At 41.9% G+C, this 26,751-nt stretch overlaps 1 protein-coding gene across 1 annotated transcript in view; it reads right to left on the bottom strand.

The window, feature by feature from the left end:
* tbc1d2b (TBC1 domain family, member 2B) overlaps positions 1 to 20,254 on the bottom strand; it is a 115,334-nt gene extending 95,080 nt beyond the window's left edge. Inside the window, exon 1 of the mRNA XM_063070945.1 lies at positions 19,774 to 20,254. Within this exon, the coding sequence (XP_062927015.1) occupies positions 19,774 to 20,124 (351 nt within the window). The 5' untranslated portion in view covers positions 20,125 to 20,254. The remainder of the gene's footprint in view (positions 1 to 19,773) is intronic.
* Between the last annotated feature and the right edge of the window lie 6,497 nt (positions 20,255 to 26,751).

Here is a 26,751-nt window from a genome sequence, read left to right as displayed (position 1 = left end):
TTCTGAGTTGGTGTACACTGAAAAGCACATTTATTGTAACTGAAGAGAGACATAACCCACACAGAAATCCATGGAGTATCTCTTCCACCAATGGGAGGAGGGAGCTGAGAACCTTGGTAATAACTGTTCTTGTGAGATCCTTCAGTAATTACAACCACATTGGTCTTGCTTCTGGCAGATGGTCATGATTACACATTATGTAACTTTGATCATTTGCCAAATACATTGGAACCTGAACCATGTCCTTTCTACCCAGTTTGAACACTGGTAAAGACACTTTCGCCCAACATGTCCACTACCCGAACTCGTCCTATATTCCTCTAAATCTATTTTTTTATCCATATATTTAGCCAAATATCTTTTAAACATTGTAACTATGTATATCTGTCTTTATCATTTTCTCATGGCTCGCCACCAAGCCACTGATGACGTACCATAAGAATAGGAGCAATATTAGGCCATTCAGCCTACTGAATTTGCTCGGCCATTCCATCATGTCTTATTTATTATTCCTTGAACTTTGAACTGTCAAACCCATTCCCCTGCCTTCTTTCATGGCCTTACAAATCAAGAACCTTTCAACCTCTGCTTTAGGTATACCCAATATACAATTGTCCGTGGCAATGAATTCCACAGATTCACCACCTTCAGGCTAAAGAAATTCCTCCTCATTTCTGTTCTAAAGGGACATCTTTCTACTTTGAGGGTGTGCTTGCTCAAAATCTAGCAGTTGCCCCAGTATAGGAAATATCCTCCCCACATCCATCTAGGCCTTTTAATATTTGATAGGTTTCAATGAAATCACACCTCATTTTTCTAAACTCCAGAAAGTACAAGCACAGAGCCATCAATACTCCTCATACGTTAACCCTTTCATTCCCAGGATCATCATGTAAACTTCCTCTGCACCCTTTCTAATGCCAGCACATCATTTCTTAGATAAGGAGCCCAAAACTGCTCAACATTCCAAGTATGGTCTGACCAAGCCTTATAAAGCCTGACAAATCAGATTATTGCATGTATATTCTAGTCCTCTCGAAATGAATGCTAATATTACATTTGCCTTCCATACCACTGACTCAACCTGCAAGGGAATCCTGCTCAAAGACTCCTAAGTCCCTTTGTATCTCTGATTTCTGAATCTTCTTCCCATTTAGAAAATAGTCTATACTGTACCTTTATTCCTTCCACCAAAGTGCATGGCAATATACCTCTCTACACAGTATTCCATCTGCCACATCTTTGCCCATCCTCCTAATTTCTCAAAGTCCTTCTACAGACTCCCTGCTTCCTCAATAGTACCGGCCTATACGCCTATCTTTGTATCATTCACAAACTTGGTCACAAAGTTATTAATTCTGTCATCCAAATCATTGACATACAACGTGAAAAGAAGCAGTCCTAACAGTGAACCCTGCAGAACATCACTAGTCACTGACAGCCAAACAGAAAAGGTCTCCTTTATTTCCACTCTTTGCCTCCTGCCAGACAACTAATCTTCTCTCCATGCTAGCATTTTTCCTGTAATACCATTGGCTCTTACCTTGTTAATCAGTCTCACATGCAGCATCTTGTTAAAGGCCTTCTGAAAATCCACGTAAACAACATCCACTGACTCTTATTTCTCTATCCTGCCTGTTACTTCCTCAAAGAACTCCAACAGGCAAGATTTCCCCTTAAGGAGTACATGCTGACTTCAGTCCATTTTACCATGTGCCTCCAACATCCCCAAAGCCTCATCCAATAATGGACACACACATCTTACTTAACTATAGGCTAACAACCCTATAATTTACAGTCTTTTGCTTTCCTCCCTTCCTACAGAGTTGAATGACATTTACAACTTTCCAGTCCTCTGTAACCATTCCAGAATGTACTGATTTTTGAAAGATTGCTACTAATGCTTCCACAATCTCTTCAGCTCCCTCTTTCAGAAACCCTGGGGTGTAGTCCATCTGCTCCAGGTGGCATAACTACCTTCAGACCTTTCAGCTTCCTAAGCATCTGCTTCTTCGTAAGAGCTACTACACTCATTTCTGCTCCCTGAGACTCTTGAATTTCTGGCACAGTGAAGGTTGACGCAAAATACTTACTATGTTTGTTACCATTTCTTAGTCCCCATTACTACCTCTCCAGCATAATTTTCCAGTGGTCCAATATCCACTGTCTTACACTTTAGTATCTGAAAAACCTTTGGTATCATCTTTTACATCCTTGGCTAGCTTACCTTTACATTTCATCTTTATTCTCCTTATTACTTTTTTAGTTGCCTTCAATTGGTTCTTAATAGCTTCTTAATCATCTAGCTTGCAACTAATTTTTGCTATATTATACAAAGTATAAAGTAAAATTTATTATCAGAGTACCTACATGTCACCATATACAACATTGGAATTCTTTTTCCTGCGGGCATACTTAGCAAATCTATAGAACATTAACTGTAAACTGTAAACAGGGTCAATGAACAACAAACTATGCAAATGCAGATATAACAAATAGCAATAAATAATTGTTCCCAGAAACTACAGTCGTTGCTGTTCTGCCATCGTCCCTACTAGTGTCCCCTTGCAATTTTGGCCAGCTCCTCTGCCTGTAATTCATCTATTCCACTGTTATACTGATACATCTGATTTTAGCTTCTCCCTCTCAAAATAGAGGGAGAATTCTATCATATTATGGTCACTGCCTCTTAAGGATTCCTTTACCTTAAGTTCCCTAATTAAATCTTACTCACTACACAACACCCAATCCAGAATTACCTTTTCCCTAGTGTCTCAACCATAAGCTACTCTAAAATATTATCTCAGAGACATCCTACAAATTCCTTTTCTTGTCATCTAGCACCAACCTGATTTTCCCAATCGACCTGCACACTGAAATTCCTCATGACTATTGTAAAATTGCACTTTTTACATGTCTTTTCTATCTCTCATCGTAATTCGTATCCCACATCCCGGCAACTGTTTGGAGGCCTGTATATAACTCCCATCAGGGTCTTTTTAATCCTTGCAGTTTCTTAACTTACACATACTGATTCTATGTCACCTCTTTCTAATAATTGGATTTCATTTTTTCAAACCAACAGTCGCCCTTTCTCCTCTGCCTGCCTGTCCTATAGACACAATGTGTACCCTTCTATGTTGAGCTCCTATGATCTTCTTTCAACCATGACTTAGAGATGCCCATAGCATCATGCCTGCCAATTTCTAACTGTGCTATAAGGTCATCTACCTTATTCCATATACTGCATGCATTCAAATATAACACTTTCAGTCCTGTATTCATCAATCACCCTGGTCAATTTCTCACCCATGTTACCAGAAGTTAAATTCTTACCCTTTTTGTCTTTTTATTTATTCTGGAGACTATCGTAATGACCCCTGCACTCTCCTTCCCTTTTATTTTATCCTCGCTTTCCAAACTGTTGAACCTACTATTTAGTTTAAAAGCACACTTCAACCCACCCCACTGACTGCAATTTTGCCCTATCATCTGCCTATCCTTCACCACAGTTTCACTACACTCTGCATCTACTTGCAGGTGCAAATGTTGCCAAGCAGGCAAAACAAAAGCTGAAGATTTTAATCATAGCAATGCAATTAAATGATCACCAAAAGGAAGCCTCCAGCTGCAGTTTATTTTTTATTGAGCGAACTATTGTTGAAAAATGAGCAGTCAGAAAATGAACAATGATGTTTAAAAATAGCTGAGAAGCTATAAAAGGCAGGTCAAGACTCTTCACTGATTTCATTACTAGAGCAAGAACACAATGGGTCTGTAGCCATGTGACTCAACACAAGCTGAGAAATAACAATATACAGCTGTGTTCTTTTAAGTATGGGCCAGAGATTCACTCAGAGGACACCAAGCATCCTGCCAAAGAAAGGGGGAAAGTTGAAACATACTTCCCAATTTAAGCTACCTTACCGAGACCCAACCATAAGTGGTCTGCCACACTGACATAAAAAAGCTGGAAAAGAAAGAATAAATCTAGATTTTTCTAAAATGTTCAGCTCCTATACAGCACATAGCTACAGAAAATGAAATACAGATGTAAAACAAACCTTTGGTAAACCAAAAACTAGCTGAAAAGTTTAGCATTGACATATTATCCAAAGTATTTATTGCTAAATTCTAACTATCCCATAGTATCCTGCCAAGGAATTTCAGAAAGCAGTTAAGAATCAACTATATTTATCTGAAGTGACATCAACCAGATCAGGTTATGAGATTTTGTTTCCCCAGCACCCCCCACCCCCCGCCCCCCGCCAAAGTGAAGTAGTGAATCACCTTCGCTTTTAATAACAATGTAGGGGTGTTGTTATCACTCAATGCTGTTACTAATCTTTTAGTCCAGAAACAATTATAAGTAAATTCTCTAGCCCATAGTACTAAATTGCAATTTATGACTTCAAATCAATAGTCCATGATTATAGACATGAAGCCAATAAAGGCAACCTCCATGTTACAGCTGTTGGGATTGCAGAAATTTGCCCTTACAGAATTTGCAAATCACTAACCCAAAGAAAAAGAGACAGAGAACAAAATTTTCTCTTACAAAATATAAAATTAGACAAATAAAATTGTGTAAGATTTGTACAAGTGTAGATGGGAGGTTCTGCTCCCACTAAGAAATGAGGAGAATCTATTCAATGGTCACTCAGCCCACTTAAGTCTTTCCCCAAAGGAAAGCTGGATCTGGAAAAGAAGGACAGTCTCAAGAGCCAAATACCAGTATAAACTTTGCTTAAAGTATTAAGAGTCAGTATTGGGTCATAAACCTGATGGACTTGCATAAAGTTTCACTATGTTCTAATCAACGACCTCTACAAACAGAAACTGGTATTACTGTATCTGAAAGATACAATAATTAAGATTCCCATCTGCACCCAGCAGTTTCACTGGATCCTCGTTTTAGTCTGGTTTCAGTTTCAAAGGACAAAATGCAAGACAGTTCTCCATGGTCAGAACTCCTTGGAATGCAAATGACTTCTGCTGCACTGATTCAGCTGAAAGGCAGAATTGAGACAAAAGCCCTTAGCAGGGATGATGGGATCTCATCCAAACCAGCTTCAGGAAGACTTCGTGAAGTTCTTCATGAATACAGAAATAAATAACCAATAAAGAACATCTAATTTAGATATCAACTTAAAGGGCCATGCTATCATCGTACAACATACCATACTCAGTCCCAAGTTAAAGACAGATCTCTACCACATAAGCCAAAAGAGTAACATTTGGGGAGACTGTTACTGTAAGAAATTATCCACAATTCAGCTAAAAAAAAATGCCTTGAGAGTTTAAAGACCTCAAAAGTACAGGTATCTTCACCTTTGCTGTCCATAGCAAAACCAAAGTCAACAAAGACTTTCTCCAATTGTGCTATCACCAATTAGTTGTGCAGAGCTACTAGCTACCTAGAAAAGACTAGACTCTTGACTGCTGTCTAATGACTGATTAGAAACCTCTCTTTACAGTGATGGCGAAGTTATGGAGTCTCATTGGCTTTAGGTCCATCATGCTTTCAATGCAAATGCAGAAGTGCAACCCAGAAACAATAACTATCTGCCCCAGGTGGTTGCACTCTCTTGTACTGCTCCCTATCCAGATAATTTCTATGAAGGACAAAGAAATGAGGAAGCTGTCAACAAACACTGTAATTCTTGCCAAGCTCCACAATAATGCACATATCAATCAGAAGGACTGTGTAAAGTAGCAGTATGCTTACTACAAGTGATCAGAAAGATGAATAAATTTCATTAATACCTTTCCCATTATTAGGAGGTGTCCAGCTATGCCACCTGTGTCAGCATTTGGGTTTGATTATGCTTTAAAGATAGCATAGATATTTCATTCCTTGCAAGCTAAAAATCTGCTGAGCAACTCCCCTAATTTGAAGAACGCTGCAACAAATTCCATTATATGACTCACCAAGCAAAATATCAATAATTACTTGCACAACAATAATTGTACAATAATTTGCTGCACTTTAGTTAATAAACAACTTGTTCAATCGTAGACAGAGCACAAACCTCTGGATAGCAAAAGGCTCCTAACAGAAGATTCAGGGAACGGAAATTGGTTTAAATCAGTCGACTTCCTTAAAAATAACAACATACAAAATGCTGAGGGAACACAGCAGGTCCGGCAGCATCTATGGAAATGAATAAACAGTCAATGTTTTGGGCCGAGACTCTTTTTCAGCACTGGAAAGGAAGGGGGAAGATGCCATAATATAAAGGTGGGTGGAGGGTAAGGAGAATAGCTAGAAGGTGATAGGTGAAGCCAGGAGGGTGGGAAAGGTAAAGGGCTGGAAAGAAGGAATGTAATAGAAGAGAATGGACCAGGGAAGAAAGGAAAGGAGGGGCACCAGGGGGAGGTGATAGGCAGGTGAGAAGAGATAGGAGGCAAGAGTGAGGAACAGAAGAAAAGGGAAGGGAGGGAGGGAAAACAATTTTTACCAGAAGGAGAAATCGATGTTCATGCTACGAGGTTGGAGACTACCCAGACAGGATATGAGGTGTTGCTCCTCCACCCTGAGTTTGGCCTCATCATAGCTAAAGAAGAGGCCACGGACCGATATGTTGGATTGGGAATGGGAATGGGAATAGGAAGTAAAATGGTTGGCCACAGGGAAACTCTGCTTTTGGCCAATGGAGCAGAAGTGCTCAACAAAGCAGTGCCCCAATTTGCAACAGGTCTCACCAATGTAGTAGAGGCAGCATCAGAAGCACTAAATATGCTAAACGACCCCGACAGATTTGTACGAAGTGTTTCCTCACCTGGAATGACTGTTTGAGGTTCTGAATGGAGGTGAGGGAGGAGATGAATAGGCACGTGTAGTACTTTGGCCGTTTGCAGAAGCAAGTACCAGGAGCGAGATTAGTGGGGAAAGACAAATAGAGAAGGGAATCACAGAGGAATTCCATGTTAAAGTGGTGGGAAGATAGGGTGAATGTAAATGTCCAGTAAATGGTGGAGGAGAAGATGGCAGCGCGATGGCAGCATGCGCGGCCTCTCTGGTGAATGATATCTGTAATCTGTCAAGTAGGGGACCGTGCACAATTCTGATTTGATGGAGACAGATGTGAGAGTACGGAGGAACATCTGGAAAACTTCTGAAATGCCCGCTTTGTTGCCCCTGCTACCGTGTGGTAACCGGAATCTCCAGAGCAGAAGGCCCCGAATCCTCGGCTTTGCTTGTTTCAGCGGCCGGGGCTAGGTCGAAGGCGCTCGGCAGAGGATGGTGCTCGGGAGGCTGTATCGGAGGGGCTGGTCAGAGGCTCGAAGTTTTCGGATGGACAGACTCAGTGTCGGCTGTGGTCGGCTGCTTCCAAGGCATCGGCAAGTTGACGGTGCCTGGAGGTTTATGGCAGGGTGTTTCTTCCTTCTGCTACCTGCTATCGGGGACTTTACTTTTTTTTACCATGCCCATGGTTTGTTCTTCATTAAATTATGGTACTGCTTTGCACTGCTGTAACAATATGTTATAATTATGTGGTTCTGTCAGTGTTAGTCTTTGGTTTGTCCTGTTTTCTGTGATATTGTATCATTTCTTAATGCATGTATGCATTTCTAAATGACAATAAAAGAGGACTGAGTGTTCTCATAATCTAACTAGATGCAGGTGAGGGCAGCATCAATAGTGGAGGAAGGGAAACCCTGTTCTTTGAAGGCGGATGATATCTCTGATATCCTGGAAAGGAAAACATCATCCTGGGAACAGATGCGGCAGAGACGAAGAAACGGAGAAAAGGGAATAGCATTTTTACAGATGACAGGGTGGGAAGAAGTATAGTCAAGATAGCCATTGAATTGGTATGTTTATAAAAGATGTCAGTGGACAATTTCTCTCCAGACATGGAGACAGAGAGATCAAGAAAAGGAAGGGAGGTGTCAGAAATGGACCAAGTGAATTTAAGGGCAAGGTAGAAGTTGGAGGCGAAGTTGATCAAATTGACAAGCTAAGCATGGGTGCATGAAGGAGCACTGATACAGTCGTCAATGTATCAAAGGAAAAGTTGGGGAGTATTACCAGGGAAGGCCTGGAACATGGACTGTTCTACATAGCCAATGAAAAGGCAGGCATAGCCTGGATCTAAAGCTACCTTCTGAATCTAGAGAAGGTGGGAGGAGCCGAAGAAGAAAATGTCGAAGATGAGAACCAGTTTTGCCAGATGGAAGAAGGTGGTGTATGGGAACTGGTTGGTTCTTTTGTTGAGAAAGAAGTAGAGCACTTAGGCTTCTATGATTAAAAAGTTTACAATAAAGCTGCTCCAAGACAAATCCTGTGACAACATGATATAACCTTGTGAAGAATGTCAAAAAAACATGTGACTAGAACAAATCTCTGGTAAATGAGCTGTGTATAATTTTGTTTTTTTAATCCCAAATGAGCAGGATTTCACACATACCATATTCATTCATCCAATGCTAGACATTTTAAAAACTTTTCCCTTCTTCTCCAGGTTCACCTTGTTAAACAAGCCTATGAATAGAACTACGTTAAATTTTAATTTGAAAAATGTCATCTAGTTTCCAGTCAGATAAGCTTACATCACTGTGGGTGGCACAACTGTACAGACAGGTAAAGGAGGTTAAAGAATAATAATTGTTGAGGAAAACACCCAACCATTTCTGTGATTACACAAGTGATTCCAGGACGATCTGTTGCCTCCTTGGTTCTTAGCTTATCAGAAGGTGGCTCCAGAAAATTCTGGGGGGTGAGGGGGTTGGGGAAGTTAGAAGTCATGGTCAATATTGTTACCAATAACCTAGATAGAAAGGGGGATGGGGCCTGCATGCAGATTTGAAACAGTTAAAAAGCAGGACCTGATTACACTCAGTATCCAGTGGGATGATAGCGCAGAAGAACTAGTGGTTGGAGAGATGCCGCAGAAGGCCTCTAGGTTCACTGAGTATTGAGGAAGTTGGGATCTAACAGGCCAGATGGATTGCACTCAAAACAAGAACTGAGACCAATGTCCTGAAGTAGAGCTTTGGATGGTGGATTTAGCAGAACGCTGGGGATTTTAAAAGAGGCAGCATTTTTAAAAAGGTGGAAAATGAATTGGGAAGAGGCAAGTGACATCACAACAAGAAAAATAAAATTTCTGAGCAGACAGAGAGAAGGAAATCTATGGCTTGTTTACATACAAGAAATGTAAACGTAATTATGTATGTTAAAGTTGGTAACTCTCAGCTGCAATTAATGATGTGGCAATTTCAGAGTCCTGGCTAAAAGATATGAAATAGTTGTAAATATTCCTGTATACAAGTTGTCTTGGAAGAGAGGGTAAAACATGGTCAGTGGCAGTATTGATTAAGGAGAATATTTGATTACTGGAAGGAGAAAAAAAATAACCATCTTGATTTAATATGTTTCTGGCCCAAAAAGGGAAGATAGCCTTGCTGAATTTGCTGGGAAATGAAGCAGGCCAAGAATCAGTTATCTGTAGTCTAAACATAATGTTTAGAGTACAGACCACAATAAAGTAAAAACAGTCAAATGGAAAAGAAACAAAGCTCCATGGGATAGGAACAGATCTGGCCAGGATAACTAGAATCAAAGCCCAACATTGAAAAAAAGAGAATACTGGGAGATCTTTAAAGTGGTGACATTTCAGCAATGGTTCTGGTATATACCATAAGGGAAAAGGCAGAGAAATTAAAGTCAGAACTCCATGGTTGATCAATCCGACCAAAATTGAGCAAAGGAAGAAAAAAAGATTGTAAATGACAGATAACAATTTACTAACGAGGTGAGGGGAACTAAATGATATATGAAAGGCAAAGAAAAAGCACATGAAATATTGCAAGCAAACATTAAAGGGAATCGAAAAAATTTGCAAGTGAAAGGGATACAAATCCAAAATCCATATCTGCTTAAGGAGGCAGAGGTCATGATTGAGGTAGAACCACAGAACCACAAAACACTACAGCACAAAAAAAACAGACCATTCGGCCCTTCTAGTATGTGTTGAAATTTTATTCCGCTAGACCCATTGACCTGTACCCAGTCTATAACCCTCCAGACCTCTCCCATCCATGTATTTATCCAATTTATTCTTAAAACTTAAGATGAGCCCACATTTACCACATCAGATGGCAGCTCGTTCCACACTCCCACCACTCTCTGAGTGAAGAAGTTCCCCCTAATGTTCCCCCCTAAACCTTTCTCCTTTCACCCTAAAGCCATGTCCTCCCGTATTTATCTCTCTTAATCTGAGTGGAAAGAGCCTACTCGCACTTACTCTGTCTATACCCCTCATAATTTTGTAAACCTCTATCAAATCCCCCCTCATTCTTCTATGCTCCAAGGAATAAAGTCCTAACCTGTTCAATCTTTCCCTGTAACTCAACTCCTGAAGACCAGGCAACATCCTAGTAAATCTTCTCTGCACTTTCTCAATCTTACTGGTATCCTTCCTATAGTTAGGTGACCAGAACTGCACACAATATCCAAATTTGGTCTCACTAATGTCTTATACAACATGACCATAACATCCCAACTCCTATACTCAATACTTTGATTTATGAATGCCAGAATGCCAAAAGCCTTCTTTACAACCCTGTCTACCTGTGACGCCACTTTCAAGGAATTATGTACCTGAACTCCCAGATCCTTTTGTTCCTCCACACTCCTCAGTGCCCTACCATTTACTGTGTATGTCCTACTATGATTTGTCCTTCCAAAATGCAACACCTCACACTTGTCTGCATTAAATTCCATCTGCCATTTTCTGGCCCATCTTTCCAGTTGGTCCAGATCCCTCTGCAAGCTTTGAAAGCCTTCCTCGCTGTCCACAACGCCTCCAATCTTAGTGTCATCAGCAAACTTGCTGATCCAATTTACCACATTATCATCTAGATCACTGATATAGACAACAAACAACAATGGTCCCAGCACAGATCCCTGAGGCACACCACTAGTCACAGACCTCCAGTCTGAGAAGCAATCATCCACTACCACTCTCTGTCTTCCCCCACAGAGCCAATTTTGAATCCAGTTTACAACCTCTCCATGGATACCTAGTGTCTGAAACTTCTGAACTAACCTCCCATGTGGGATCTTGTCAAAGGCCTCACTAAAGTCCATGTAGACAACATCCACAGCCTTTCCTTCATCTACTTTCTTGGTAACCTCCTCGAAAAACTCTATAAGATTCATTAAGCACAATCTACTACGCACAAAACCATGCTGACTATCCTTAATCAGCCCTTGGCTGTCCAAATACTTGTATATCTGATCTCTCAGAACGTCTTCCAATAATTTACCTACCACTGATGTCAGGCTCACCGGCCTGTAAGTATCTGGGTTACTTTTGGAGCCTTTTTTAAACAACGGAATAATATGAGCTACCCTCTAATCCTCCGGCACCACACCCGTGGCTAAGGACATTTTAAATATTTCTGCCAGGCCCTCTGCAATTTCTACATTAGTCTCTCTCAAGGTCTGAGGAAATATCATGTCAGGCCCGGGGGATTTATCTACCTTTATTCGCTGTAAGGTAGCAAGCAACTCCTCCTCTTTAATCTCTATATGTTCCATGACACTACTGCTTGTTTCCCTTCCTTCCAAATACCCGGGGATACGAATTGACAATAAACTGGACTGGTCAAAGAACACTGAGGCTGTCTACAAGAAGGGTCAGAGCCATCTCCATTTCCTGAGAAGATTGAGGTCCTTTAACATCTGCCGGACGATGCTGAGGATGTTCTACGAGTCTGTGGTGGCCAGTGCTATCATGTTTGCTGTTGTGTGCTGGGGCAGCAGGCTGAGGGTAGCAGACACCAACAGAATCAACAAACTCATTTGTAAGGCCAGTGAATTTGTGGGGACGGAACTGGACTCTCTGACGGTGGTGTCTGAAAAGAGGATGCTGTCCAAGTTGCATGCCATCTTGGACAATGTCTCCCATCCACTACATAATGGACTGATTGGGCACAGGAGTACATTCAGCCAGAAACTCATTCCACCGAGATGCAACACTAAGCATCATAGGAAGTCATTCCTGCCCGTGGCTATCAAACTTTACAATCCTCCCTTGGAGGGTCAGACACCCTGAGCCAATAGGCTGGTCCTGGACTTATTTCCTGGCATAATTTACATATTATTATTTAATTATATATAGCTTATATTGCTATATCTATACTCTATTCTTGGTTGGTGCAACTGTAACGAAACCCAATTTCCCTCGGGATCAATAAAGTATGACTATGACTATATACGCTTTGCCAGTTTCCTGAGTAAATACTGATGCAAAAAAACTGTTTAAGATCTCCCCCATCTTGTGAGGCTCCACACACAGACGATCACTCTGACCTTCTAGGGGACCAATTTTGTCCTTACTATCCTTTTACTCTTAATATACTTGTAGAAACCCTATTATCTGCCAAAGCAACCTCGTCTTCTTTTTGCCTTCCTGATTTCCTTCTTAAGTATTTTCTTACATTTTCTATACTTTTCAAGTACCTCATTTGTTCCTTGTTGCCTATACCTGCTATACACCTCTCTCTTTTTCTTAACCCGATCGCCAATATCCCTTGAAAACCAAGGTTCCCTATGCCTGTTAACTTTGCCTTTAATCCTGGCAGGAACATACAAACGCTGCACTCTCAAAATTTCACCTTTGAAGGCCTTCCACTTAATGAACACGTCCTTGCCAGAAAACAACTTATCCCAATGCACTCTTATAGATCCTTTCTCATTTCCACAAAATTGGCCCTTCTCCAATTTAGAACCTCAACTCAAGGACCAGACCTATCCTTATCCATAATTAACTTGAAACTAATGACAATATGGTCACTGGACCCAAAATGTTCGCCTACACATACTTCTGTCACCTGACCTATCTGGTTCCCTAATAGGAGATCAAGTATTGCATCCTCTCTCGCACGTACCTCTATATATTGATTTAGAAAACTTTCCTGAACACACTTGACAAACTCCAAGCTATCTAGCCCTTTCACAGTGTGGGAGTCCCAGTCAATATGCAGAAAGTTAAAATCCCCTACTATTACAACTTTGTTTCCTACATCGGTCTGCTATCTCTCTACAAACTTGCTCCTCCAATTCTCTCTGACTATTGGACGGTCTATAATACAACCCTATTAGTGTGGTCACACCTTCACCGTTCCTCAGCTCCACCCATATGGCCACTGTAGACGAGCCCTCCAGGCTGTCCTGTCTACACACAGCTGTGATATCTTCCCTGACTAGTAATGCCACTCCTCCCCCTTTCATCCCTCCCCCTCTATCACATCTGAAACAACGGAACTCTGGAACATTAAGCTGCCAGTCCTGCCCCTCCTACAACCAAGTCTCACTAATAGCAATAATGTCGTAATCCCACATGCCAATCCACGCCCTAAACTCATCTGCTTTACTTACAATACTCTTTGTATTGAAATAGATGCATCTGAGAACATTTCTATCATGTACAAACCTTTGATTTCTGTCTATACATGCAGTCCTCGCATGACCTTTATTCTCCTCCACCTCACTATCTGCTCTAACACTCTGGTTCCCCTCCCCCTACAAATCTAGTTCAAACCCCCCAGAGCAGCACTAGCAAATCTACCCGCAAGGATGTTAGTCCCCCTCCAGTTCAGTGCAAACTGTCCTGTCGGAACAGGTCCCACCTTCCCTGGAACAAAGCCCAATTGTCCAGAAACATGAAGCCCTCCCTCCTGCACCATCTCCTTAGCCACGTATTCAGCTGCATTATCTTCCTATTTCTAGCCTCACTAGCACGTGGCACAGGTAGCAATCCTGAGATTGCAACCCTGGAGGTCCTGTCCTTCAACTTTGCACCTAACTCCCTAAACTCTCTTTGCAGGACCTCCTTTGCAGGTGTTAAATTAATATTTTAAATTCATTTTCATTAAGGTAGAAGATGCTGCTGAGATGCGATTAACATTCTGGATAAGCTAAACAGTGATAATACCAGCTTCAGATAAAGTAGATAAACAGATTTCTAGCATATGTATATTTTTAATTTTCAATTACTCCAGAGATGATGGAAAGATTAAATCTGAATGAAGGAAGTTAGAGATAGGTTGCTACATTAGTTACAATAAGAAATGGCAGTCATGATCATACTGATTATCAAACAAGAAGTCTTCCACAGTGATTTTGAAAAACACAATAATGTATTGCTTTCACTTATCCACATCTAGGTTAATGACCACTCAAGTTACATAGAACATTACAGAACATTATTGGCCCTTTGGCCTATGATGTTGTGCCAACTTTGTAACCTATTCTAAGATCAGTCCTCCATTTTTCTGTCTATTACCTTCTTGTTCTTCAGCAAAAAATAGTTCAAATTAAGGAGTTCTTTACACAATGCAGACACATTAATCTGAACAACAGCAAACAACAGGAATTCTGCAGATGCTGGAAATTCAAGCAACACACATCAAAGTTGCTGGTGAACGCAGCAGGCCAGGCAGCATCTCTAGGAAGAGGTACAGTCGACGTTTCAGGCCGAGACCCTTCGTCAGGACTAACTGAAGGAAGAGTTAGTAAGAAATTTGAAAGTGGGAGGGGGAGGGGGAGATCCAAAATGATAGGAGAAGACAGGAGGGGGAGGGATGGAGCCAAGAGCTGGACAGGTGATAGGCAAAAGGGATACGAGAGGATCATGGGACAGGAGGTCCGGGAAGAAAGACGGGGGTGGGGGGAACCAGAGGATGGGCAAGGGGTATAGTCAGAGGGACAGAGGGAGAAAAAGGAGAGTGAGAGAAAGAATGTGTATATAAAAATAAATAACAGATGGGGTACGAGGGGGAGGTACGGCATTAGCGGAAGTTAGAGAAGTCCATGTTCATGCCATCAGTTTGGAGGCTACCCAGACGGAATATAAGGTGTTGTTCCTCCAACCTGAGTGTGGCTTCATCTTTACATTAGAGGAGGCCGTGGATAGACATGTCAGAATGGGAATGGGATGTGGAATTAAAATGTGTGGCCACTGGGAGATCCTGCTTTCTCTGGCGGACAGAGCGTAGGTGTTCAGCAAAGCGGTCTCCCAGTCTGCGTCGGGTCTCACCAATATATAAAAGGCCACATCGGGAGAACCGGACGCAGTATATCCCTCCCCCTCCTGTCTTCTCCTATCATTTTGGATCTCCCCCTCCCCCTCCCACTTCCAAATCTCTTACTAACTCTTCCTTCAGTTAGTCCTGACGAAGGGTCTCGGCCTGAAACGTCGACTGTACCTCTTCCTAGAGATGCTGCCTGGCCTGCTGTGTTCACCAGCAACTTTGATGTGTGTTACGTTAATCTGAACCACCAGTTGTTAAGAAATAACAAATATACTTAGATAGTGAACGTAATAAAAGTATGGTATAATGCTAAAAATACAGTAAGTGCAAGCATCCTGATCTTACCGTACAGCACCTTTACTACCCTATGAACCTCTGCTGCCACTTTTAGAGACATCAAGATCTCTCTGAGCATCATCTTTGTTAAAGGTCCTACCATTAACTGTGTACTGACAGAACATGGAGGTACCTTCATAAATTCCCACAGCCCCCAATTTCAGTCCCTGAGGCCGACATGACAGCATCCCTCAGGAGGGTAAACCACTGGCCCAGATGATGTACCTGGCCAAGTACCGAAGACCAGAGCAAATCTACTGGTTGCAGTGTTTACTGATATCTTTAACCTCTCGCTTCAGAAGTCTGAGGTACCCAACTGTTTCAAATAGGCTTCAGTTATACCAAGAGGAGCTTGGTAACCAGCCTCAATGTCTATCGTCTCGTACCACTCATATCCACTGTGATGAAGTGTTTTGAGAAGCTGATAATGAAACATATCAACTCCTGCTTGACAGCAGTGACTTGCATCTGCCACAATTTGCCTACCGTCACAACAGGTCAACAGCAGATGCCATTTCATTGTCTCTTCACTCAGCCCTGGAACACCTGGACAGTGAAGGAGCATACATCAGGATGCTCTTCATTGACTGCAGCTCTGCATTCAACACTATCATCCCCTAAAACTACTCAATAAACTCCAAAACCAAAGCATCAATAACTCCTTGTGAAACTGGATCTTTTACTTCCTCACTTGCAGGCTTCAGTCAGTTTGGACTGGCAACAACATCTCCTCCACAATTTCCATCAGCACAGGTGCACCACAAAGCTGTGTGCTCAGCTCACTCTATACTTATGGCTGTGAGGCTAAGTACAGCTCCAATGTTATATTCAAGTATACTGACAACACCACTGTTGTTGGCTGAATCAAAGGTGGTGGCGAATTAGTATACAGGAGGGAGACTGAAAATCTGGTTGAATGATACCACAACTACAACTTCTCACTTAATGCCAGCAAAATGAGACAGCTGATTATTGACTACAGGAGGAGGAAACCAGAAGTTCAAGGGCCAGTCTCATGAGGGTATCAGGTGAAGAGGTTTATTCATTCATTATGTACCATGTCATACGACATAGGCAATCATGGTGTTTCCATGACAATGACCGTTCTTGTCAAACTTTTCTACAGGGGAGAGGTACGGCAGCACCTCCACTTTCTCAGAAGTTTGTTAAGATTCAGCATGTCATCTAAGAGTGGTGAATCTATGGAATTCATTGCCACAGATGGCTGTGGAGGCCAAGTCATTGGATACATTTAAAGCAGAGTTCGGTGAGCGCTTAATCAGTAAGGACATCAGAGGTTATGGGGAGAAGGCAGGAGAATGAGCTTGAGAGGGATAATAAGTCAGCCAAGATGGAATGGTGGAGCAGACGCACTGGGCCAAACAGCCCAATTTTGCTCCTATATTTTATGGTCTATCCCACTATATCCTTTGGCAACCTTCTTCACCATCCACAACTCCACAAAACTTTGTGTTGTCTGCAAACTTCCTAACCCACCTATCCACATAAGATAGATAAGATACTTAATTGATCCCAAAGGAAATTACAGTGTCACAGTAGCATTTCAAGTGCACAAATATACAAATATTAGAAGAGAAGTAAGAATGAATAAAAAACATGTTACCTCAAACAGTCTAACAGGAGAGGGTCGACACTTCCCCAGCTACAGGCTGACTCATTATGCAGCCTAATGGCCAAGGATAAGAATGACCTCATATAGCACTCTTTGGAGCAGTGTAGTTATCTTAGCCTATTACTAAGAGTGCTCCTCTGTTCAGTCAAGATGGCACCCAGAGTGTGGCAACTTGTTGAAAGCTCCTCTCTACAGATCCACTCATTACTTCTAATATAACTGTTCTACTCTTAAATCTAAACCTCAGTGCACTGCGTACGAACAGTCTACAAGACAAATGTTTCACTGTGTTATGGTACATGTGACAATAATCCAAAACTAATACCTTCAACAAAAAATGTGGTACAGGTACAGACTAGTAACTAAAATTGTGTAATTCATGTCTTCTTAATAAGATTCAATGAAACAATTGCCATTTACTTAAGTGTCAGAGGTGGTTCTTCAAACCACCATTGTCACACTGTTACAACTGTTTCGTGATGATTGAATATGAATCTTATAATGCCAAAAATCTGTTAAACACAACACACTTTTCTCTGTGCATTATTTATTAACAAAGGATAATTGTACATGCACATTGAGATAACAGCACAGCCACATTATACAGAAAACTATGGTATTATTACATCCGAAATTCTCCCCTCTTAATATTTACAAAGTAATCTTTCATCAAATACCATCACAGGAAACTCCCACAACTGTTGGTTTTGTTGTAATACATTAATTTCTAACCAAAAGTTTATCAAGGTGTGACTCTGCCCTCGACACTGAAGTTGGTTGTAGTGCACCTAGGTACTAAGCAGAAACAGATAGTAGGAAGTGGGAAACAATATTTTAGCAACAAAATGAAAAAGTAGGTTCCTCAACGAAAATGTAATCTTTTTGATAAGATTTAGAACAACTGCCAAACAAATGCAAGCCAGCGAAAGTGGCCAGGGTCAACTGACTAAGACTGAACACCAAATTCTCACTTCTTTAAGAACCTTTCTTGTTGCCCAAAACAAACCCAAATCAAATAAAACCTCCTTCTATGCCTAATTACCAATCCTGTCTCCTAATAAAAAGCTGTAGATGCTAGAAATTTGAAGTAAGAACAATTTTTGACCTGAAAGATCAGGCTTCTCTCGTTGGAATGACAGGAAGAAAACGAGAGGCAACTTGACAGAGGTGTGTGAGATTATGAGAGCCACAGATATGTGGACAATCAGCCTCCTTTTCTCAGGGAAGCATTAGTCAATACCAGAGGATATCCAGTTAAGGTGAGTGGAGGAAAGTTTAGAGGACAGGTCGGAGGTAGAGTTTTTTTTGGTTTACACAGAGTGTTGGATGACTGAAACAGGACATGAGGTCAGTGATAGAGAGTGATAGAGTGATAGAGAGTGACATAGTTAATTCAGAAACAAAGGAGAGTGACATAGTTAATTCAGAAACAAAGGTTCTGAACTTAAAGAAGGGGAACTTTGAAGGTATGAGACGTGAATTAGCTAAGATAGACTGGCAAATGACACTTAAAGGATTGACGGTGGATATGCAATGGCAAGCATTTATAGGTTGCATGGATGAACTACAACAATTGTTCATCCCAGTTTGGCAAAAGAATAAATCAAGGAAGGCAGTGCACCCGTGGCTGACAAGAGAAATTAGGGATAGTATCAATTCCAAAGAAGTAGCATACAAATTAGCCAGAGAAAGTGGCTCACCTGAGGACTGGGAGGAATTCAGAGTTCAGCAGAGGGCTTAATTAGGAAGGGGAAAAAAGATTATGAGAGAAAACTGGCAGAGAACATAAAAACGGACTGTAAAAGCTTTTATAGATATGGCCCTTGTGGCTACAGGGGTCAGGGGGTATGGAGGGAAGGCTGGGGCGGGGTTCTGAGTTGGATGATCAGCCATGATCATAATAAATGGCGGTGCAGGCTCGAAGGGCCGAATGGCCTACTCCTGCACCTATTTTCAATGTTTCTATGTTTCTATACAATAGTGTTACTTAAAATACTCTTAGATATGGATGTAAGAAAAATTGAGGATTATGGGCTGTGTAGGAGAGAAGGATTAGATTGATTGAGGAGTAGCTTTATATAAAGCAGCACAACATTGTAGGGCAAAGGGTCCATAGTACACTGTTCTATGAAACGATAATTCTTTCAAAGTCTACTGATATTAACCAATCTGAGTTTTCCCAGCACTTTCTTTTTTTTAAAGCTTGTTTTCTAACCCTTTCCCCATTTCCTTGCTGTTCTAGCTCTCAAATCAACTTCAATTCCCCAACTCTATCTACATTAAATAACATCCTTGTTGCTTGTCACCACAAACCCACCACCCTCCCCATCCCAGGCTCATCTCTCCATCTCATCACTAAAACCTCACAACTACAGGAAACTCCATCATTTTCAATCCTCAACGCTTTGCCCCCCCACCCCCAAACCCAATTTCATGCTTCCCTGTAACAAGAGATTCCTCTCCCCCACTCCACACCAAAAGCTTCTCAGCTCCCCTTCCCACTGCACTCTGAGCCTCCTCGCCCGTGACCTCGTCCCCTCTTTTGACACCAAGAGCATCCCCTCCGAACTTCCTGCCCCAGGGGCTCTCCGCGCTCCATCCATACCCTCCACCCCAGGGTAACCCTCTCTCAAATCCCCACCCGAGGTACCTCCCTCACTAACCTCTCCACACCCGGGGCACTCCCTTTCCAACCCCACACCCTAGGGCACCCCTCTTTCCATCCACACGTCCTTGGCCCCTCTCACCCTAATCACCTTAAGGGTGTAGTCTCGACCTGCCGAACGGATCTCCATCTGCCCCTCCTCGGCTTCCAGATCATAGGTGAAACAGGCATCGGCGATGTCGATGTACCCAAGAGGGATCGCGTCGCTTGGGCCCTTGAAGTAGTACAGGTAGCAGTGGAGGGGGTCAAAGACGAACCAGCGGGACTTGAACCCCTTGAGCGGGCCCTTCCCCGAAAGCTTGTTCAAGTAGCCGCAGAGTTTGGGCGGCAGCTCCCGGCCCAAGTTGGCCGGACGCTCCTGAGCGGGGAGACCCGGCTCGGACTGAGGGGCGAGCGCGTTCTCCGGCGCTGGTGCTGCTGCTGCCGCCTCTTCTTCTCTCATGATCCGACCGAGCTGGGCAGCGCAGCACGGTTACCGAACGGACAGCCGACGGCAGCCAACGCTCAAGCTCCGGCCATGGGGCTGCCGTTCTCCGGCTGACACAAAGGGGGCGGGCCGAGCTGAAAGCTAGCTGTCGTCCAGCGTCCAGTAATTGTCAAACTACAACTCCCAGAATCCCCCTCTCAACTGCGTCTGCGCACTGCAATTCCCATCATCCATCAAATTCGCGAAGATTGGAAGGTCCCGGGGAGATGATTTAGTGAGGCAGGTTCTTTCCGAATGCAGCGAAGATAAGATTTCATGTGACCTCTGAGGCAACTGCAAGAGCCTCAAGATCACTGTAATTAATAGCTACATCATACAAAATAGAAAACGAAACCAAATGATGAGAGCGTGGAGGAATTCATTGGATTGGAGAGCTGGAGAGCATGTTTTATGAGAATAGGTTGAGTGAACTTGGCCTTTTCTCTTTGGAGCGACGGAGGATGAGAGGTGATCTGACAGAGGTGTACAAGATGATGAGAGGCATTGATCGTGTGGATAGCCAGAGGCTTTTTCCGAGGGTTGAACTGGCTAATACAAGGAAGGGGGATAGTTTTAGGGTGCTTGGAAGTAGGTACAGAGGATGTCAGGGGGAAGTTTTTCACACTGTGAGTGGTGGTGTGTGGAATGCACTGCAGGCGTCAGTGGTAGAGGCGGATACAATAGGGTCTTTTAGGAGACTCTTAGATAGGGACACGGAGCTTAGAAAAATAGAGGGCTAAGGAGTAGGAAAATTCTAGGGTGTTTCTAGAGAGGGTTACATTTTCGGCATAACATTGTGGGCCAAAGGGCCTGTAATGTGCTGTAGATTTCTACGTTTATCATAGGAGTGCAGAAGTGTATAAAATCACGAGGGACTTAGACAAGATGGATGTGTTTGTCCCAGGTAGGGAAATCAGAAACTAGAGGACATGGTTTAAAGTGTAATGGGAGAGATTTAATAAGAACCTCGAGGCACCTTTTTAATGAGAGGGTGGTTTGTATACAGATGAGTTGCCAGGAGTGGTTGAGGCAGGTACATTAACAGCATTTAACATCATTTGGACAGGTAGATTTTTACACAGTAGGGGAATTAAGGGTTATGGGGAAAAGACAGGTAGATGGAGCTGAGTTTACAGACAAATCAGCCATGATCTTATTGAATGGTGGGGCAGGCTCGATGGGCCAGATGGCCTACTCATGCTCCTATTTCTTATATGGATAGGAAAAGTTTAGAGGGATATGGAGCAAACACTGATAAAGGGAATTGTTTGTCAGTGAGGACCAGCTGGGCTGAAGGGCTGGTTTCTGTGCTGTTTGACATTATATCTCTAAAAGATTTTTTATTTGTGGGAATAAAAACAGAAAATGCTGAAAAAACTCAGCAAGTCATGCAGCATCTGTGAACAGAAACAAATAATGTTTTAGATCACAAACTTTTGTGCATAACAAGGTGCCACCTGTTATTTGCCCCTGAGAACGTAGAAATGATCCACCTTGTTGACACGAGATGGCAAATGCTGGAATCTAGAGCAACACACAAAGTGTCAACTGTCCATTTCCCTCCATAGGTGCTACCTGATCTGTTGAGTCGATCCACTTTGCTGCCTGCTTGAATAGTGGTACGATTGTTAGTAAATATTGTATATGCTCACAGTAATGTTTGAATGAAAGATGTAACTAGTGGAGTACTCCAAGAATTAATTCTTGGCTCTGAATTATTTGCTATTTATGAGCTGGAGGAAAGGACCAAATGTAAGTCATCCAAATTTGCCAATGCTATGTAAATAGGTGAGAGGACATTTGAACACTGCAACAGATTATAGATGTGTTGGGTGAGCGGGTGAAAACTTAGCGAACAAAATTTAACATGAAAAGTTAAGGGTATGTACTTTGGTAAGAGGAATCCAAAGGCAGATTATTGTCTGATTGAAGACACATTGCAGCTGAATGCACTACAAAGGAATCTGGGTATTCTTGTGTAGTAATCACAAGCAAAAAATGTTACAATTGTACAGAGTACTGGTGAGCTCATACCTGAAGTACCATACATGAATTTGAATCCCTTATTTAAGAAAGCATTGGCAATCAGAGTGTGTCCCTCTAATGTAGGGGTTCCCAGCCTGGGATCCACACACTCCTGGCTTAATGGTATGTCTCCATGGCATAAACAAACATTGGGAGCCTCTGTGCTAAGGGGTGGCTAAAGAAGTTTCTTTTTAGTTTCAAAGTATGAGGGGTTGATCTTAAGGCACGATACGGTGGATTTGCCCATCTGCACTAGTAGGAGAACCTCGAACAAAGGGATAGAATTACAGAATCAGGTTTATTATCACTGGTATGTGTTGTTAAATTTGTTAACTTAGCAGCAGTGGTTCAATGCAATACATAATATAGAAGAATAAATAAATTACTGTATACATATATTGAATAGATTAAAAATCATGGAACAACAGAAATATATTAAAAAGAGTGAGGTGGTGTCCACGGGTTCAATGTCTATTTAGGCATCAGAGGGCAGAGGGGAAGAAGCTGTTCCTGAAGCGCTGAGTGTGTGCCTTCAGGCTTCTGTACCTCCTACCTGATGATTAACAGTGAGAAAAGGGCATGCCTGGGTGCTGGAGGTCTTTAATAATGGACACTGCCTTTCTGAGACACCGCTCCCTGAAGATGTCCTGGATACTTTGTAGGCTAGTACCCAAGATAGAGCTGAATAAATTTACAAACCTCTGCAGCTTCTTTCAGTCCTGTGCAGTTGCCCCCCGCCCATACCAGATAGTGATGCAGCCTGTCAGAATGCTCTCCACAGTACATCTATAGAAGTTCTTGAGTGTTTTTGTTGGCATACCAAATCGCTTCAAACTCCTAATGAAGTATAGTCACTATCTTGCCTTCTTTATAGCTGCATCGATATGTTGGGACCAGGTTAGATCCTCAGAGAAGGGTAGTCATTTAAAGGTAAGGTGGATAGGAACTACTTTAGTGGCATGATGGTTAGCATTACACTGTATAGCTCCAGCAGTAACAGTGAGGTTCAGTTCCCTCTACAGTCTGTAAGGAGTTTATATGTTTTCACCATGACTTCACCATGTGGGTTTCTACAGGTGGTCTGGTTTCTTCCCACTTTCCAAAAACACATGCGGGTTAGGGTTAGTAAACACATACAAGTTAGGGTTAGTAAACACAGGTTAGGGTTAGTAAACACATATGGGTTAGGGTTAGTAAACACATGCGGGTTAGGGTTACTAAACACATGCGGGTTAGGGTTAGTAAACACATGCGGGTTACAGTTGGTAAGTGGTGGGCACATTATGTTGGTGCCAAAATCATGCAACGCTTGCCGGCTGCCCCCAGCACATCCTTGGACTGTGTTGATCATTGATGCAATCAAAACATTTCACTGTATGTTTCAAAGTTTCGTTGTACGTGTGACAAAGCTGTCTTTTTATCGTTTACTCAGTGTGTTGTGAATCTCTGGAAGGGAAGATGTGGATGCTGGATCGTTGGAGGTAGTTAAAGAGGAATTTGATAAATTTCTGAGAAAGTAGGAAATTGAGATCTAGCCTCCACATAGAAGAGGAGCAAATCATAGGCATCCGTTAGACTCGTGAGACCATGGATTTGTGCCTTGGAAGGTTTCCAGGGCGCAGGCCTGGGCAAGGTTGTATGGAATACCGGCAGTTGCCCATGCTGCAAGTCGCCCCTCTCCACGCCATGGATGTTGTCCAAGGGAAGGGCACTAGGGCCGATACCGCTTGGCACTGGTGTCATCGCAGAACAATGTGTGGTTAAGTGCCTTGCTCAAGGACACAACATGCTGCCTCAGCTGAGGCTCGAACTAGCGACCTTCAGATCAATAGACTTAACCACTTGGCCAAACGCCAACACGGAGCATGTCAGCCATGATCACATTGGTAGCCCGGGTGGCCTTCTCCTGCTCTATTTTCCTATGTTCATGATTTGTTTATGTGTAAATGTATAAAGAAGTAAAAATAATTATGCTGGAAATTTGAAAACATAAAGAGTTTTTACTCCCCCCCCCCCCAATCCCACCTTTACCAGAGCCATTGTTATTTCCATTCTTAATTTTCCCAGCAATTTTGGAAAAATCCTGCCCAGAAAGGATAATTCTAACAAGAAATATTTTATATAAACTTTTTGTTTTTGCCCAATCCAATTTCCCTCTCCACTTTCCCTGTTCTAACCTGTTTTGTGAAGCCAGCTGTACAAAGCTCAGCTGAACCTTAATGATGTCCTTTCTCCATAGGGAGACCTAAGTTTTCACCACAATAAATTGCCTGAACATTTAAACAGATGGAGGTATTTAAAACTGAAATATGCATTAAATTAAGTACAGGGCCATGAATTCTGGTCATTAAATAAGCCAAATCCAATTTTTATTACACGGAATTCCAGGAATGTAAAATGTTTTGAAGGCCAGGTTCAAGACTTTAGTAAAACCCTAAATTACCTAAAGCAAACTCTCAATGCTCAGCCTTGCAAATGTCCTCAGTTTTGTTTGATAATTGTTCCTGTAGGTATTTTTACCATGATATGTAAATACCGGTTGTTATAGTTAATAGACCATCAAATGATATTACCAATGGAAACAAAACTGCTTTATCAATAAAATTCTTTTGTCTTTACATCACTACTAAAATTCTTCGAACCCCACTCACTTAGTGCTGCTGTACATGTGGCAGAGTTTAACAATGTAACATCACCCAAGCCCTTCAAAATTAATTTTGTTTCCATTTTCTTGGAAACTTTCTAGTGCTATGATGACTTGGAAGTCCAAGCTGAAACAGGTTTACTCTAATATGGTACAGTTCAGTGTCAAAGGGTAAAGGTCATTCTCGTTATGACAGAGAAAGAGGACATTCCTAGTAGAGCAATTCCATCGGTCTAATTCCCCTGGAACTTACTTTCTCTTACATGACCACCAACTTCCCCTTTTGATTCTTAGGCCATTTTTGTGCACTGAAGGGCATTGTTTAGTGGCACTGTAGGACAAGCTGGGTGGAAGATCATAGAGACAGTCTGTTTCTGAGCCGTAACTTCAGAGTGAAGGCATCAGTTGACGCTTGGTTGGTTGCGTTCTTTCCCCCGAAACATCTTCTATGCTTGTTGATCTGTATTGGTTTCAGTCTTTAAAATATTTGCATATTTTCAAATCTATGCACAACTTCCACTTCCCTCTTCCTGAAATCTCCTGTGGTGCTGTAATCTGCTGCAATGTCAGACTTCTAGTTTATCACCAAATTTAATCCTTTCTTTATGAATAAGTGTCTTCAGTTTCCTAAATACAACATTGGAAAACCATCCCCCAACTTAACTGACACTGGGTTTCCTTCATTTTAAACCAAGTGATTGAAAACCAAAAATGCTACAGCTCCTGGGAATCTTTATGTGGAAAAAGGCTAATTCGGTTTCTCTTTCCACACATGCTGCCTGACCTGCTGAGTGTTTCCAGCATTTTCTGGATAAAAGTTCAACATTAAAGTAAATTTGTAATCAAAGTGCATACATGTCACCATATACAACCCTGAGGTTCATTATCCATAGAATATAACCATAACAGAATCAAAGACCGCACCAACTTGGGTATTCAACCAGTGTGCAAAGGACAACAAACTGCAAATACAAAAAGAAAGAAATAATAATAAGAAATACATAAGTAATAAATATTGAGACCATGAGGTGAAGAATCTTTCAAAAGGAGTTCATGGGTTAATGTCTTTGAGATTTTGGTCATTCACCCTTGCTTTGTATCAAACCCTCTGTGCTAGCTAGAGTGCTTGGGAGCATTTTCTTTGTTATTGCTCAATACATAAACTCAAGTGTTCGCTCTTAATTGAAGACTGAGATTGACAGTTTTCTTATGTAAGAGTGTCAAGACATATGGGTTAAAATACCAATCAACCATGAAAGCTTAGTACAAGCAACCTTGAGGGGACTGCCCCGTTCTTTTGTGTTCTCCGTTGATGAACTTGGTTTTGAAAGGCAAGTTTGTATGTATGCGAGTCACACTTGCTGTTACATTGTACTACACTGTAGATTCACTTTTGTAAATCATAATAGTGATTACATGGGATGACGGTGATGATGTTCCTAAAAAGACACCTCCCTGAGTCACAGATTGGCACCAGATGTGTTTCAATTTGGATTGCTCGTTGTAATTCCTCATAATGTTGCCATTTTCTACCAGAAGCAAAGTACTTCAGATCTCCTTCTATCATTAAGCTATGGTTGTATAACAAAAATGAACATCACTGTGTAACTAAACCATAAAATTACATTATGTTATGAATGTAATATAAAAGCAAAAGGTTAAAAATTGCACAAGTACAAAGAATGAGTGCCACATGAGATGAATGTCCTGAAGACAGAGGTTGGTATCGCGAGTGGAACGGAGTCTCACTCTGCAATAAGAGATTACGAGTATCTTGTTTACTGGTGTACTCTTGCAAGATGGGTTACGTGTGGATTTCTCCAAGAGATACCACTCTGGGGTTTCAGATGAATATTTCCTTTTATGGGAAGTAACAAGCTCATTTGCCCCGCACTGGGTGTCCTGACAAAGACACACTCACCGTTTCGGTGCCT

Source organism: Mobula hypostoma, chromosome 18, assembly GCF_963921235.1.
Source record: "Mobula hypostoma chromosome 18, sMobHyp1.1, whole genome shotgun sequence".
Taxonomy (NCBI): domain Eukaryota; kingdom Metazoa; phylum Chordata; class Chondrichthyes; order Myliobatiformes; family Myliobatidae; genus Mobula; species Mobula hypostoma.
Note: the sequence above shows the minus strand (reverse complement) of the source record. Positions and strands in the feature narration are given on the sequence as shown.